The sequence below is a fragment of the Ochotona curzoniae genome, unplaced genomic scaffold (assembly GCF_017591425.1).
Source record: "Ochotona curzoniae isolate NIBS_2020 unplaced genomic scaffold, NIBS_Ocur_1.0 contig_1071, whole genome shotgun sequence".
Classification (NCBI taxonomy): Eukaryota; Metazoa; Chordata; class Mammalia; order Lagomorpha; family Ochotonidae; genus Ochotona; species Ochotona curzoniae.
This window is the reverse complement of record NW_024464939.1, coordinates 18890915-18905498: the sequence shown is the minus strand read 5'-3', so window position 1 is coordinate 18905498 and position 14584 is coordinate 18890915. Positions and strand designations below refer to the sequence as shown.

Sequence of the window (14584 nt, the reverse complement as noted above, 5' to 3'; positions counted from 1 at the left end):
TTTGAATTTCAATACTTGATACTAGATTTTTCAAACCCATATAAAATGATTGCTTTGCTCGTGACATTTGATTTATAGTTAGTCTTCACACTTAAGCCTCCAGAAACCCAGCCCACAGGACCAATACAATTCATGTCATTACCTGCGGTAGGATCTGTCACTGCTTGGCTGGTGATGCCAGATGGTGGTTCCTGGAGCTGGTAGGTGGCATTGGTGGACGGCGTCGTTGGACTGCTGTTGCTGCTTGTCATATAATGTGCTGGGTATGGTGAGCTGTTGTAATACTGTGCATACTGCCCCTGGCCAAAGCTGGGGTAAGATGGATAATCCTACCAAAGTAAAGCACATGAGAACAGCCTGTGAAAAAACCGCGGCTGCATAACTGTAAGTATGTGTAGGTTTCTGCATTTCATTTGAATTCTCACAGGACAGCGTCCAAGTTCACAATGAGTGAGGAGCTCAGACTTGCCAATAAATTCTACATAGGGTTACACTGTCTTCACACTACCTCCTATGCTATGGTACAGTATCAGGTAAACTGAACCAATCTGGAAACCAAACTTGAAAACATGAAAGACTTCTAAGAAGATCCTTAAGAGAAAAAAAATAAACTATAAAAAAGCAGAGGAAAGCTCTCAGAGTAATATAAACTGACCTTTCTTTATATAAATCATGCCTTTTAAAGTACTTTAGAGATTCTTTTCTTTTAGTTAAGATTTATTTATTTTTACTGGAAAGTCAAATCTGTAGAGCGACGAGACAGAGAGGAAGATCTTCTGTCTGCTGACTTACTCCCCAAGTGGCTACAATGGCTGGAGCTGAATCGAACTGAAGCCAGGAGCCAGAAGTTTCCTCCAGGTCTCCCATGTGAGTTCTGAGTCTCAAGGCTTTGGGCCACCCCTCTACTGCTTTCCCAGGCCACAGGCAGGGAGCTGGATGAGAAGGGGGCAGCCAGGACATGAACCGGCACCCATATGGGATCCCACTATATACAAGGTGAGGATTTCAGCCACTAGGTGACCGCTTAGGGCCCAAAGTATTTAAGAGGTTAAATAGGCTTTTCAAATTACCTGCTGTGAACTGTTAAATCCAGAGGAATTTGTGAGTGAATTATTTCCTGTATATAATCCTGATGATGTTGTAAAACTGCTACCTGAAACAAAGTGAAAAGAAGTGTTTACTAAGCTATATATAATAACATGACAATAGGAAATATCATTTAGACAAGACAGTGTTAGAGTTTGGTTTATCTTTAATTTTGTCTGTTATTTGGATAAACTTCCATTTTTTAACATGGTTGATGATTTTATTTTCATTGTTCCAAATGCTTAAAAAGTAATGAGGTTTCAATTTTTGAGGACAACATTAACTCACATAAATTAAGCACAGAATTAGATACTAAATTTTCTGTTTCAATTTGTAAATCCCACCATCACAATATTTGTCATAACTTTAAATCTGTATAACATAAAAAGAAAGGATTACATTGAGTAGGGTTTATGGTTATTGCTTGCTGCACAAATTCGAATGCTTCTGCTAAGAACTCAAAATGCTTTCATATGGTCATTATTTTTATAGCTATAACTATGGTCAACTAAAAATTATTGTCTGATTTCATTTCTCAGAAGAATGAATGGTATCACCCAGAGATGTGATACAATGATGATGAAGAGGAGCACCAACTGTGTTTTATCTAGAATATGTGTTATCGAGGTAACGTTCTACTTGCTGAATACCCATGTTATTCACTAACAGACAGTAGGCACATAATACAAATACAGGACACAATTCCAGAGTAGTGTTAGACCCCTCCATCACATTTATCCCAACTGTTGTTAAACTGTGTAAAATAAAAAAAATACTAATTTTGATGATAATTTGGCAGATATTTTCCAAAAAGTAACGGAAACGGCAAATGTGTAAAACTGTGGTATTCAAACATAGCAAAATGGGGATTTTAATAGGTAGAATCTTCCCATTGGGAAGGGAAATTTTGTATTCCATAGAGCTCTACATTTTCACTGCTAAGAATGTACTCTGACAAAAATGATGGATTCATGCAAACACACAAACAGCAAATACATTCTTTAATAATGCTTTGAGCAATGAAAAGGAGTCTCTAGTCAGAATAGGTGATACTCAGAAAATGGCATACAATGAAACTGCTGAAATGGCATAATGACATTACTTAGAAACATGGGAAATTTTCACACTATCTTATGAAAGTAAAGGTTAAAATGTAAGTATTTAGGGTGATCTTGTTTTTAAAAAAGTCTTCAAAGCATGAAATATTTTAAAGAACACAAAAATCTCAGAAATCTTACCCTGATGCATTTGAAATATGATTATACAGTCTTCATTATGCCAGCAAATATTTTAAAATTTTCTACTCAATACTGTAATTAGAAATAAAAGGAACTTTAAAAAATGAAATCTGTATTACAAATGAATAATATGGATAAAAATGGTGATGGAAGCTCAAAGAAAAAATTTCCACTTTTTAAAGATTTACTTATTCTTATTTGAAAGGCAGATATACAGAGAGAAGGAAAAGCATAAGAAGATCTTCCATCCACTGGTTCATTCCCCAAATGGCCTCAGTGGTTGGAGCTGAGCTGATCTGAAACCAGGAACCAGGAGATTCTTCCAGTTCTAGCACAGAGGAGCAGCAGCCCAAGACTGCAGACCATTTGCCACTGTTTTCCCAGGCTGTAAGTGGGGAGGTGAGTGGGAAGTGCAAAAGAATGCTGATGCTTCAAGGAGGAGGATTAGCTGGTGAAGCCATTGCTCAGGCCCCATCAAAGAAATTTTCAGTATGAACTAACAATTCACAGATGACTTCAGATACACAATGCGTTAATTAATGTATACTGATTGCAAGAGTACTTAAAGAATTCAAGGAGGGTAAAGTTAAAGCCTGAGTTTATTTTGGTATTACAATTTTTTGAGATCCAAGTATATGGAAAGTAACTAAGGTCCATGAAAGATGTATATCATGGAAAACTAAGTACAGGGCTTAACATTTGACACCCCGATGCTTAATTCCATTTTCCATCAACGTTTTGAAGTACTCTCACACATACCTGTTATTAAACTTTTCAGCACTGACTTGAAAGACAACATAGATTAGAATTTTGGTTCATTACTTTAAACTTTGTAGACGTTGAATAAGTTGCCTTGATCAAAACAGATCAGCTGCGGAGATGGTTTTGAAAGCATGAGAGATACTGCATGTTGCACCAAGCCAGGAGCTGATGTTAATCCACAAAACACTCCTGAAGTTCTTCCAGGATTAGTGTCTCTTCCCTATTTTTGCTTTCTTTTCACATATCTAAGATTCATTTACTTACCAAGTACCTATGAACTTGGAAAAAAAAAAAACCCAATTCCAAGCACTGTTAGTGTTAAGATGGGAAAATTTTTGCCAAGAGAATTTAGTTATCAGTCTCCCATTTGAAACTACTTCATGTGTAGATTTTGAAAACATCAACTGTATGAAATTCCCAGAACACCCATCTCAGAGATGCTAAGAGTTTTCATGCTCCCCAAGCCCCATCATGAATATCAAGCCCTCAACAGATACTTTACATGTTCACACTCATTTGCATGTGGTAGCCACATATTTATTAAGTACCGGGCCCCCAGTGATCATTATTGGGAGTGTAAGACTGATTCAGGCATAGTCTCAGACCTCATGGGCCTTATCCAGATAAGATCAGATCTTTTTTTTTTTTTTCAATGCTGCACTCTCTGGGCATATGACTCATTATGTATTTGTAGATCAGAGAAAAAATTTCACATTGACATATGTAGCACACATTTGAGTATTGAAAATTCCTCATAAAATAAAAGTTAAACTCCTTTTGGCATGGCCATGCTTTGTGAACTTTAGTGATTATATATGTTTGATAGGAAAAACTGCCTTGGGCTATGACCAGTTACTCCCATTTAAACTGCACCCTTCATGTTATGACTTGCTACTTTCACTTAAATGACACATTTTTGAGCAATAAATACTGACCTCAATAATCCCTGTTCACCAGGAAAATGAATAAGATATAGAAAATATATTTTTTAAAATGGATGTTTTCTTTCCATAAGTTATTCCCTGGAACAAAGTAGAAAAGACTATGGAAGCTATATTGGCACATACAGGCCACCAGGGTATGACCAAGTAAATCACAGTTCAGCACTCCAAATGGTACCCAAGTGACTTTCCAGACTTAATGCTACTTCTAAGTCTGCACATTAGCTGGAATTCAACATAAGTTATACTCATTTACTGGCTGACTGCAGGCTGAGATTCCATACCATTTAGTATGCTGAAGCCGGAGTTTAATGGCACCCCTGTGGCCTTGGAGACTTAATGCAACTTCCAAAAGGATCTAACTGGCTTCAGGGAGAGGTATGCATACTGGAGAATCAGGCTCAGGCAATATTAATTTTTCACCACGAGAATCAAGTTTGCTGGATTGTTCCACCTGCCTTCATGTGAGCCGGAGGCCAACAGAGCTGCTAAGCCAGCCAGGACACCAGCACTGGGTTTTTGCAACAGCCTCCTGTACTAGTTTCCTACCTAGCCTCTGGCCTTCTCCAGTGTATTCTCTGTAAAGGTAAAAGGTATTTTCTCTGATGTAAAGGCCTGATTTTGTCACTCTCCTACCTCAAAAGGAAGATTTAGTGGCCCCTGTCGCCCTCAAGGTAAAAGCCAAACTCCTAAATAGGGCCGCACTCCCCTAGGCTTTGTGGTCTGGCCCAGTTGATCTTAGGGCAGTTCTGGTCATTTCCCAGCAGACAGAAGCCAGTCCCTCAAGTTTCACATTCAGGCTTAACATTAGCGAAGCAGCGATCACATCTCTAAAGCTGCTCCCAACTGCTAAACTTCACAGTTCACCAGACTAGAACCCCTTTCCTCAGAAAAGTTTCCTCAAAAACCCTCCTGTTACATTGTTTGAGAAAAGAAAAAAAGAGGTTAAGGTTGCACAGGTTCCATGGGGATATACGTGAAGTTCAAACTTAGGCTTTCTGGTTATAAAATGCACACAACTCTCTCTTACCTCCACTTACTGTTTTCTACTATTTTATGGAAGCTTCTTAAATTCAGTTAAGTTTTCCGAGGGAATTAAAAAAAAAAAAACAGTGGTAGTGAAATGGAAGTGTTAAAAACAAATAATATCACGGAGAGTCTTTGACTGCATGCACCAAATCAGCCCAAACTTGTGCTGTCCCTGGTGACTGACCGATTCCTCTGCATCACCTGATGAGGTGGACACAGGGGCACCTCATTTTACAAGTGAAGGTGCTGCCTGAAGTCAGAGCTGGGATCAGCATTTTCTCCTCCAAAACATTGCCTCTACAAGTAACAAGGATTCATTTTATTCTTACTGTCTTTTAACTACTATATTCAACATACAGCTGACAAACTGCTTCAGAACTATCCAGAAGTGATTAAAAGGCACACGTCTAAGCCCCTCCTCAGACCCAGGACTCACAGCCACATTACTGAGGCAGAAGGGAGAGGGTCTCATACAAAAACTCACGTTTCCTAATGACTCATAATGTCTGCTATATACTTTTATTAAGTTTTAGTATGAATTTGACAGGTGTTTGAGCCATTGTTCCAAAACATGCCAACAAAGATGCTTTTGGGGATATTTCTGCTACTTAGGCAGAGTTAAGGTTACCGTGGAGGACCAATTCCCATGCATCAGCCGATGCTATATAAACCTCAGTGCCAGCACTAGCAGTTGGATTCCAACAATGCTAGAGCACTTTCCAGAAGTGTCAAGACGCAGGCCAATGGAGCACAGCAAGAGAAGCTGATTGGTATAGAGGGTTCTGGTACATCATGCCCAAACACAGTTGCTATCAGGGAAGATGAGACAGAACCAGAAAAAAAAAAATAGATCTTCTTCTACTGAAATCAGAACATGGAGACTCGCTTTTGAATTATAACAATCTTCAATTACAACTAAGGATCATGAACATAGGCTAACTGCTAGAGCTTCTTCAATAAAGTAACTGAAGTCTTTTCTTTCCTAGATCCAACTGACTTTACATGAAAACCTTCAGATACACAAAAAACATCATATAACATAATGTTCTATAGTTTACTCCACATCATATCATGACAGTCCCTGAAGCTAGACATACCATTTGTAAGTTTTATTTCTCAAACAATATGGGTCAAAAGAGGCTCCAACAATCGCTAGCAGAATCTGTAATTTAAATTCTGTACCAAGTGTGGTAAAGATGGGAATATCTTCTTAGCCATCAGTTAAAAGGGAAAGCTTATCTATTTAAACAGCTTGCCTCTGTGAACAATCACAGCTATACGCATGTGAGCATGTAAGTGTATGTGAAGGCAGTATGAAATGTTCATGGAAAACAATTAAAATAGACATTTTGGTGCAAAAATTTGAGCAACCTATGGATGGTTTTTACAATATACATTTTCCATAAACTTTTCAAAAATCCTGCATTATCATGAATTTTTTAAAATTACCAAAATAAAATCTAGCTTATAATTCCATTTTTATGAACTTCTGAGATATCCACATATACTTGTAGAGATGTGGAGATACTCATTTTCAGAAGAGAACAATGCAAAAAAAAATCCTCCTTTTCAGAATATTTCCAATAGAAAAAAAAATTTTTTTTCTATGTACTATCCTAGTTCTTTTTTATTTTAAAGGGAGGAAGGGGGCAGGGAGAGCAGGAGGGAGGCTTAGGATGTGTGAGAGGGTTGAGAGAGAGGACAGGGGAATAAAGGAGGGTGAGAGAACACATTCCATGCACTTGAAGGGAATTGGCGAGTAGGGAATAGTAGGAAAGCAGGGCTAACAGTTTCTGGATAATTTATTTCAGAAAGAGCATTATCTAAAACCTCTCAGAATCTGAATGTTGCACATAACAATATTGCTTTTTCTGGAACACAGGGAATGTCTTGATTGGGATTCTCCTCCTATGGATGAGAAGGAGTAGAGAGAAAGGGAGATGTCAGAGTTACTAGGAAAGCAAGAATGCATGCCTTTTTGTAGGCTTGAAGGTGAGAGCTGGAGTTTAGGAAGCCGCAGAGGGGCATATGCTAACCCTATTTTCTTGGGCTTCCCTGGTATAATCTACTATATTAAGTCAGGATGTATTTAACATAAGTCTGCAAAGTCATCTTACTCTATCTTGTACCTCTCATTCAATGCTTCCTTCCATCAGTCCCTATGTTTGCATACTTCAAGGTTTAGTTCAAGTCTTCTCCTTTCAATAGGCTTTCCTTGACTACTCCTATTTGTATTGATTTTACCTTTTAAGGAGCCCCGCTCACTAGGCATTGATATCATGTTATCTACCTCTTCATTAGACACTCCAAAAACACATTTGCCATAGTCTTGACTTCAGTCCAAGCAGAAGGTTCTTAAATTAATGGGATATATCCATATGTATCCCATCTGTTTCACACAGGTTTGGAAAACCGCATATGACTTGTACCTTTCAAGGGCTTCATGAAGGCTCATTTATGCTCAAGTGTGAGACAGACTATGGCTTGAAACTTTTAGACCAATGAGAGAACTGAATGAAAGTGTACTGAGAATAGGTCTGTCAATAAATAAATTAATCAGCCTGGTTTCTGCACTACCATTGGCTTGCATAGAAAATGAGGCTGGAGACATAACTGACCCAGCAATTATAATGACCAGTGCATGTAGGCTGATTCAGATGGCTGTGCTGGACCCTGCATTGGTAGGCATATGCAAGAATTAGGTTTGGCATCACCTCAGATGAGGTTTTCTTTGGGGATTACCCCCACCACAACTGGACAATTGGATTCAGAACTCCAACCACGGAGAGAATGACAGGTTCCATGGTTTGCCTATAGAGTGCATGTGTCAGATCTGGGCATCCTCAGTGGCTTAGACGGAGCAGTGGATAGCATAGTCAGTTGCACATGGAGGATATGGGTGGTATATTAGATCCCACAGAGGAAACCTGGTATCATAACAGATGACAGAACAAATTGGTCAACTACCCCAGCAAAGTGTTGGCAGTGATTATGTGGGCAAACAGAAACTCTAAGGTGGAGTATGTCAGCCAGTGGATTCTGGAGAGATTTCATCATGCCTGGAGCGGCAAGATCAGCAGCAACTCAGAACTGCTCAACTATCAAAACCACTTGACCAGGACCCTTGGATCATGCCCCACATCAGGGATCCTGGGATGGTTGAGAGGCTGGGTGTGCTTTCCCCCTTATTCCTCACTTCCCTCAGATACAGGGAGGAAAAAAGAGAATGTGGGAACAACTGTCTTACCCGCTTGCCTAAAGCCTTGACCCTTTGCACCTTAATCAACTATGTAAAAATCAAAGATAAAATTAAAAAATAAATTCATAAAATCAGACAGGAGGCCTTTCCATAGCTGTTTTTGTGTTGGTTTTTTTTTTTTTTTTTTTTTTGGTAGTGGAGGTACCCCCCATGAGGGTAATTTGAAAGATGACTTAAGTCCCACCAAAGATATCAGAACAAAAAAAATCTCTGAACTTTCTCATTTAACTAGATGATATATAAAGGGTCATCTTAAAAATCAGTTATGGCAGTAATTTTAGATTTAAATGATGTGCAGCAAACCAACTGCAGGGACCTATTAAATTATTCTGAACAGAGTTAAAACCAGCATAAAAAATAGCCCAGCAGGGTTTTAAATGCAAAAATCCAAGCTGATTTTAAGTGACCAAATAAAAGATAAAATATCACAAAATTACACTATCTTGCAAAATCTCATTGCTTTTAGCTCTGAGTACTGCTGGGCCTCAGAGACAGTACAAGGTCTTCATGCTCACTTATTACATGGGCATCCTAATAGAACACTAACATACCATACACACGTGGACCACCAACAGGCCATTCACACTGTTAATTAAAGTGTTGTTGGAATATCATAGACAGATGAATGAAAATAAAAGTTTAGCTTATATATGTAAAATTTTAAATTCAAAATGGAATAGATACAAACATTTTAAATCTGCTTTTATGAAAGACAGTGCTCTAGTTTTATTCTTCTGTATGTGGATATCCAATTTTTCCAGCACCACTTATGTGAAAAACTGTTTCCAAGTGGACACTCTTGACCCCTTTATAAAAAAATTTAATTTTGTGGCAGCTGCGTGTATTACCTGGCTGTACATTCTGTTCCATTGTCTTCTTGTTTACACTTACACAAGTGCCATGCTATTTTGGTTACTGTTGCCTTGTAGTATAGTCTATAGTCAGGTAGTATGAAGCCTTCACCTTTGCCCATTTTGGTCAGAATTATTTTGGCTCATACTTTGTGCTTTTATGAGTAAATTTCTGTTTTGCTATTTCCACATCTGGAGCTGATCCTTGTCAATCTCCAAGAAACAGAGAAAATGAAGATTTTCTTTAAAATAGCCTCTTAGCTGCAGAATGGACATTATAGCCATTTTCAGGTAATTGTTTACTGATCTACCATGACATAGTTACCTATGTCATGAATCAGTAATATTGAGTAGGAATTACACAAATGACTAACTTTTGGTTATACAAGAATCAGACACATCAGTGGTGGAGATAATGACAATTGAGAAATGCAATAAAAATGTGGAGTGGAATGATCACATTTCTATGAAAGACTTCATTGTAACACTTCTTGAGGCCAGAGCCTTTTAAAGTTAGCTAAGTGAGGTGTCTTCAGAACATTCATAGGAAATACATATTATGAAAAAGCTGTGAGTTGACTTCCAAAGTTTTCTGTGTTCTAATAAGCTTGTTTTTAAAGTCCATTTTCCAGGAACTTTCAGTAATACTCTCATGTACAGACACTCAGATGCTGACTCTCACAAGACCACTTTCCTTTTGTCAGTGCCCAGAGTTCCTACAGAGAAGGGGCGGCAATCTTGTCAACCGTAACAAACCAAAAACAGTCTTGGTAGGAGATCCTGAATGGCCAATCCATTCTATGGGTGCCCAGCATTTGTACTTTAAAAACAAACACAGCCCCATCCCCGCAAAAAAAAACCATGATTAATAAATCTTCACCCTTTTTTCATAGTTAAGAACAAACACAGCCCATGTGTATTTATAACGTGCATTAAAATTTCAACCAAAGTTGGATGTGTGTGATGTAACCTGGAGCACATTGTCCAGAGTGGACTTCAAAACACTTAAGAAGAGAAAAACACAGAGAAGAAAAAAGGAGTACCGTGTAGGTCAAAGGTCTGCTTTGCAGAGAACAAGGACTCACATTAAAAACCAGAATCCCAGCCAACCTAAGAATGCTGGAACCTGCAGGGACCTGCCTGGACTTCCCAGGCTTGAGAGTGTTTTCTCGCACTTACTGGGCAAGCAGGACGCTGTTTGTCCCCCGTGTATTTTCACAGTAGTCCATTTGCTTTCCTTCCCTGGCCTTTTTGCCATGGGCTATGTCCATCATCGGTACGATCTATGTGGCAGAAGTCAGCCCTGTTCCCTGGGGACAAGCCTCAGCGGACCAGATGGGCTATTGAAAAGCTGGACTCCTTACCCTTCCATCAATGCATTTTAAGTGACCAAATTTTCCTTATTATGCAAGTCCTATTTTTCATTTTCAACATAGGTAACAAAGGGTAAAGGCTTTTTTGTTGTTGTTGTTTATTTGTTTTGCTTTTTCAAACACCCATTTCTCTAAATTTTAACTGAAAACAACTCATGCAATTGATATAGCTGCTAATTATTGCTGTTTAGCACCAGAATTTTAAAGCATTGCCATACAATTTTCAACACTTGAAATAACACAAATGGCCAAAAGAATTGAAATAGAATCTTACTTAAAAAAAAAATCAACTGAGCACAAAAGAACGCTCTAGGATGTATTAAAATGAAAAAAGCCAAGAACTAAAAGCAAATATGAGTAGACTGGCAAAGCAATTTAGAGGAAATTGTGAACAACAGTTTTCCAGCTACATAGTGTTTCTTCTGTTCTAACTCTATTAACATCATCACAGAACATTACAAAAAAGGTTTTCAGTACTTTTTTCCTAAAACTTTATCTTTTGGAGTCATTCTTTTCAAAAAGTATACCATTTCCACAGATAAAGAAAAACTTTGGAAGTCCAACAGATGTATTGTTAAGTAGGGCTGAGTTTCTACAAGAGCAACCAATTGAAACTGTTGAATTATAGACTGGAAAAACCACAGATCAAAGGAAACAAAGGTGCTGTTCTTAGCCATTCCCATTCTTGACGAACCCTGGATCTGCAAGGTGCAGTCAGGACAGGAGCTGTGTGCCCTTGCGTGGACCCTTCAGAAAACCTCTGCCTCATGGGCTGTGTCTGCTCCCCAGCCTGAACCCCAATGTCTTTAGCAGAAAAACAAGATATACAATGGGGGAGTCAGAGTTTGTGTTATTTTCTTCTCTAACAGAGAGCAATAAAGCCCAAAGGAAAATAAACAAAGTGCAGTTTCCAGGGCCCTTTGGGGTTAGGGCATGTGCATTTGTGTAGCCCCTCCCATCTATCAGGGTAAACCCTGACACCTTCCCCGGTGTAGAATGACTGGAATGTCCCCTACATCACTGCTCTTAGGAGGCAATAAAGCTCTCAGAAGCCACTATACTCCGCCACTGCGATGACTCCCCATCACCTCCTACCAGCTGCATCTCCTCAGACGAACACAGTGAGAAAAACGCTTTAAACACTCTGAAATCATCTATTACCTGAAAGTCCAATTATTTATACTAAATTCTAAGATTCATTTCCCCAAATGAAGAAAAATAATCTTTGTGAATCTTGATTTATTACTATTTTCCATTATACAGTTCTGTAGGTACAGGGATTCCCCCTGTCCCTCTCTTTACTCCCACCTCACTGCCCATCCTACCACCATCTGAAGTCCTATATTATAATATAGTCCTTTAGCTCCAGGCACAAATCCAACTTTTGATATTGGAGTGTATCATGTGATTGCAGGTAAAGGCAATGGAAGGCAATCTAGTTTCAAACTGTCACAGTGTATTTAACAACTTCATTGGGAATCCTTCTTTCATGAACATTCATTTCTAACAGTCTCCATGACATAGACTGCTCCACCACGAACAATGTGAGTTTTAGACATAATTCTAAACTCTGGAGATAAAATAGGAATAAAGATGCATTAATGCATTAATGCATTCAATAATCTAGAATCAATAATACTAAAGTATCAGGAAGGATGAGGCAAAATTTAGTCTTAATAACATAAGTGACACAACTCATTTTAATTAGTTATTATGGTTGCATGTATGTGTGAAAATCTTTGGCAAGCAAACTTTTCTTAATGTCAAACAAACTATTAAAATTCTTTTGTCTTCATATGACTGGGCATAATCTTCATATTTCTTTTCGTGTTAGATGGGACTATGAGTCTATATTGTATTCAAATTTTAAAGGAAGAGTGATGCAGTTGGTAGCTCCAGCCTCTCCATTAAAAAATTATATCTATATCTATGTAAATAGATATAGATATTAATTGAGCTGCTGCTTTCAGAAAATCAGGGAATAAAAACTGTTCATGAGCTATTAGGCAAGCAATCCATGAAGTTGGTTAGTAAATTAGATACATTTTTTTAATCTTTTGTATATGCATGTGCATGTACATATGTAAACAAATACACACAAACTTACACACAATAGCTTGGTTTACTCAAGCTGCCAGAGCCCTTTGGCTGGAGTATAGTACTGAAAACACTTCCTGCATGCCACCATCACGCTGTCCAACCACATCCATCCTGTCATGTAACTCTCCTGCACCAAGCTTGTTGTCAATGCTGTGCATAGAAAATCTCAGACCAATGCAAAACTTCTTCCTGAACCACTGAGGCTAACACTGGAGAACATGAAGTTGTCAAAACCAACAGGCAATGACTAGACTGCCTCAGAGTTAATGAATTCTACAGCAGTCTAGGAACAAGAACATTTTGTCTTTCTCAGTTGGACGTAAGTTGATAATCTTTCACTGGATGTGAAAAACAAGTCTTTAAAGTACCGACAGAATTTTCTTCCTGGGATCCTGAAGCAAAGATGAAAGCAATTAGCTTGCTTCAGCACTGAGGCTTTCTTTCCTGGACTTTTAAGTATATGCAAAATGACAATTTCATTCTTGTTTGGCTTAAAATGCATGTGCTGTGTCCAGAAGCTCACCTGCAGTGACAAAAACATTGACTGTTGGGGCCCCCAGGGTCCAGAAAGACCACCTGAAATAGACAGGGGCACAAGACCGGCTTTGTTCACACAATTTGGCTGTGGCAACAACGGTTATGAACTGCCAAGTAACTTTATTTTTTAAAGGTATGAAAGTATAGATAGGATCACACTGTCTAAACATCTTTGCCTTGATTTTCATAAGTTAGAGAGTTATTTGTAAATACAATGCCTTGGCTTGAAAGATATGCTGTCTTTCAGACAATATAAATGCTACATACAACTACATTTGTTTTCTCTCCTTTTCTGCAGGAATCTCCCTTGTATAAACTATAACAGGATGTCATATAGCACAACACTGCACATTTCAGTTCTCAGTAGCCATCCTTAAGTAATTTTGGCTATTATACGAACTAACAAATGGTGAATTTCATAGTTTCTTCAAAATTTGTGAGTTTTCTACCTCTAGTCATTCAGGATTGCAATGATTAGATATTATAGAGATGACATGTGTGATATAATTAGGAGATATATATATCCTATATATAATTAGGATATATATAATTAGGATAGACGTGGGAGACGTTGTGCCTTCTAGTACTACTGCCTGTCACATTGGCATCCCATATGGGCACTGATTTGTGTCCTGGATGCTCTATTTCCAATCTAGCACCATCTTAAGGGAAAGTTGGTAGAATATGACCCAAATTCTCAAGCCCTTACACCCCTAGGCAGGGGTAACCCAGGGGAAGCTTGGAGGAGCTCCCAGCTCCTGGCTTAGGATCAGCCCAGCTCTGGCCACTGCAGCCATTAGGAGAGTAAACCAGCAGAAGGAAGACCTCCATTTCTGTCTTTTCTGCCTCTTAAGTAAATAAATAATTTTTTAAAAGGCACTAAAATTATTAAAAAGGGGCTAGCTCACGATACTAAAAGTGCCCAGTGAATATCTGCTGTGACTCTGTTTGCTGGGTGTGCATCAGGGGATACTCACGCCCCCATCTTCTTCCCAACCTCTTAAGCTGGACAATCTGGTATTCAAGTGGCTGTTGCCTTCTCTCCTTCCAATCACTGCTTACAATCAATGCAGAGATGTGATTATAGGTATTACCAAGACATAAAAACTTGCTGGATTCCATTTCTCCCCAGAAAGCTGAGTGTATTTCCTACTCCATATCTCTTCTGTGCTTTTTGGCACTTTCATTTTCTGTCACCACTGTCACCAGCATGGCTTTTTCTGCTTAGATTTTCTTCTTGGAGCTCCTGACTGCTTCCTGTCATTTTGCTCAAAGCGTGCTTTTGGATGGCAGTAATTCTCCTTCCATGACAGCGGATCTAGCTTATCTCATTATTGGGTTCTTGGCATTCTCTTTGATGGTCAAAAGCTATTTTAAATTGTCTTTAAAATTATAATATATATATATA

General features: G+C 38.5%; 1 protein-coding gene across 2 annotated transcripts in view; it reads right to left on the bottom strand.

Annotated features, from left to right (window-relative positions):
- Positions 1-14584, bottom strand: part of EYA1 (EYA transcriptional coactivator and phosphatase 1) — a 151582-nt gene that overhangs the window by 90676 nt on the left and 46322 nt on the right. The window contains exons 8-9 of one of the 2 annotated variants that reach the window (XM_040995708.1): positions 1071-1153; positions 143-329 (exon numbers count right to left, since the gene is read on the bottom strand). In XM_040995708.1, coding sequence (XP_040851642.1) covers positions 143-329; positions 1071-1153 — 270 coding nt within the window. The remainder of the gene's footprint in view (positions 1-142; positions 330-1070; positions 1154-14584) is intronic. The other variant, XM_040995716.1, reaches the window with a different exon arrangement.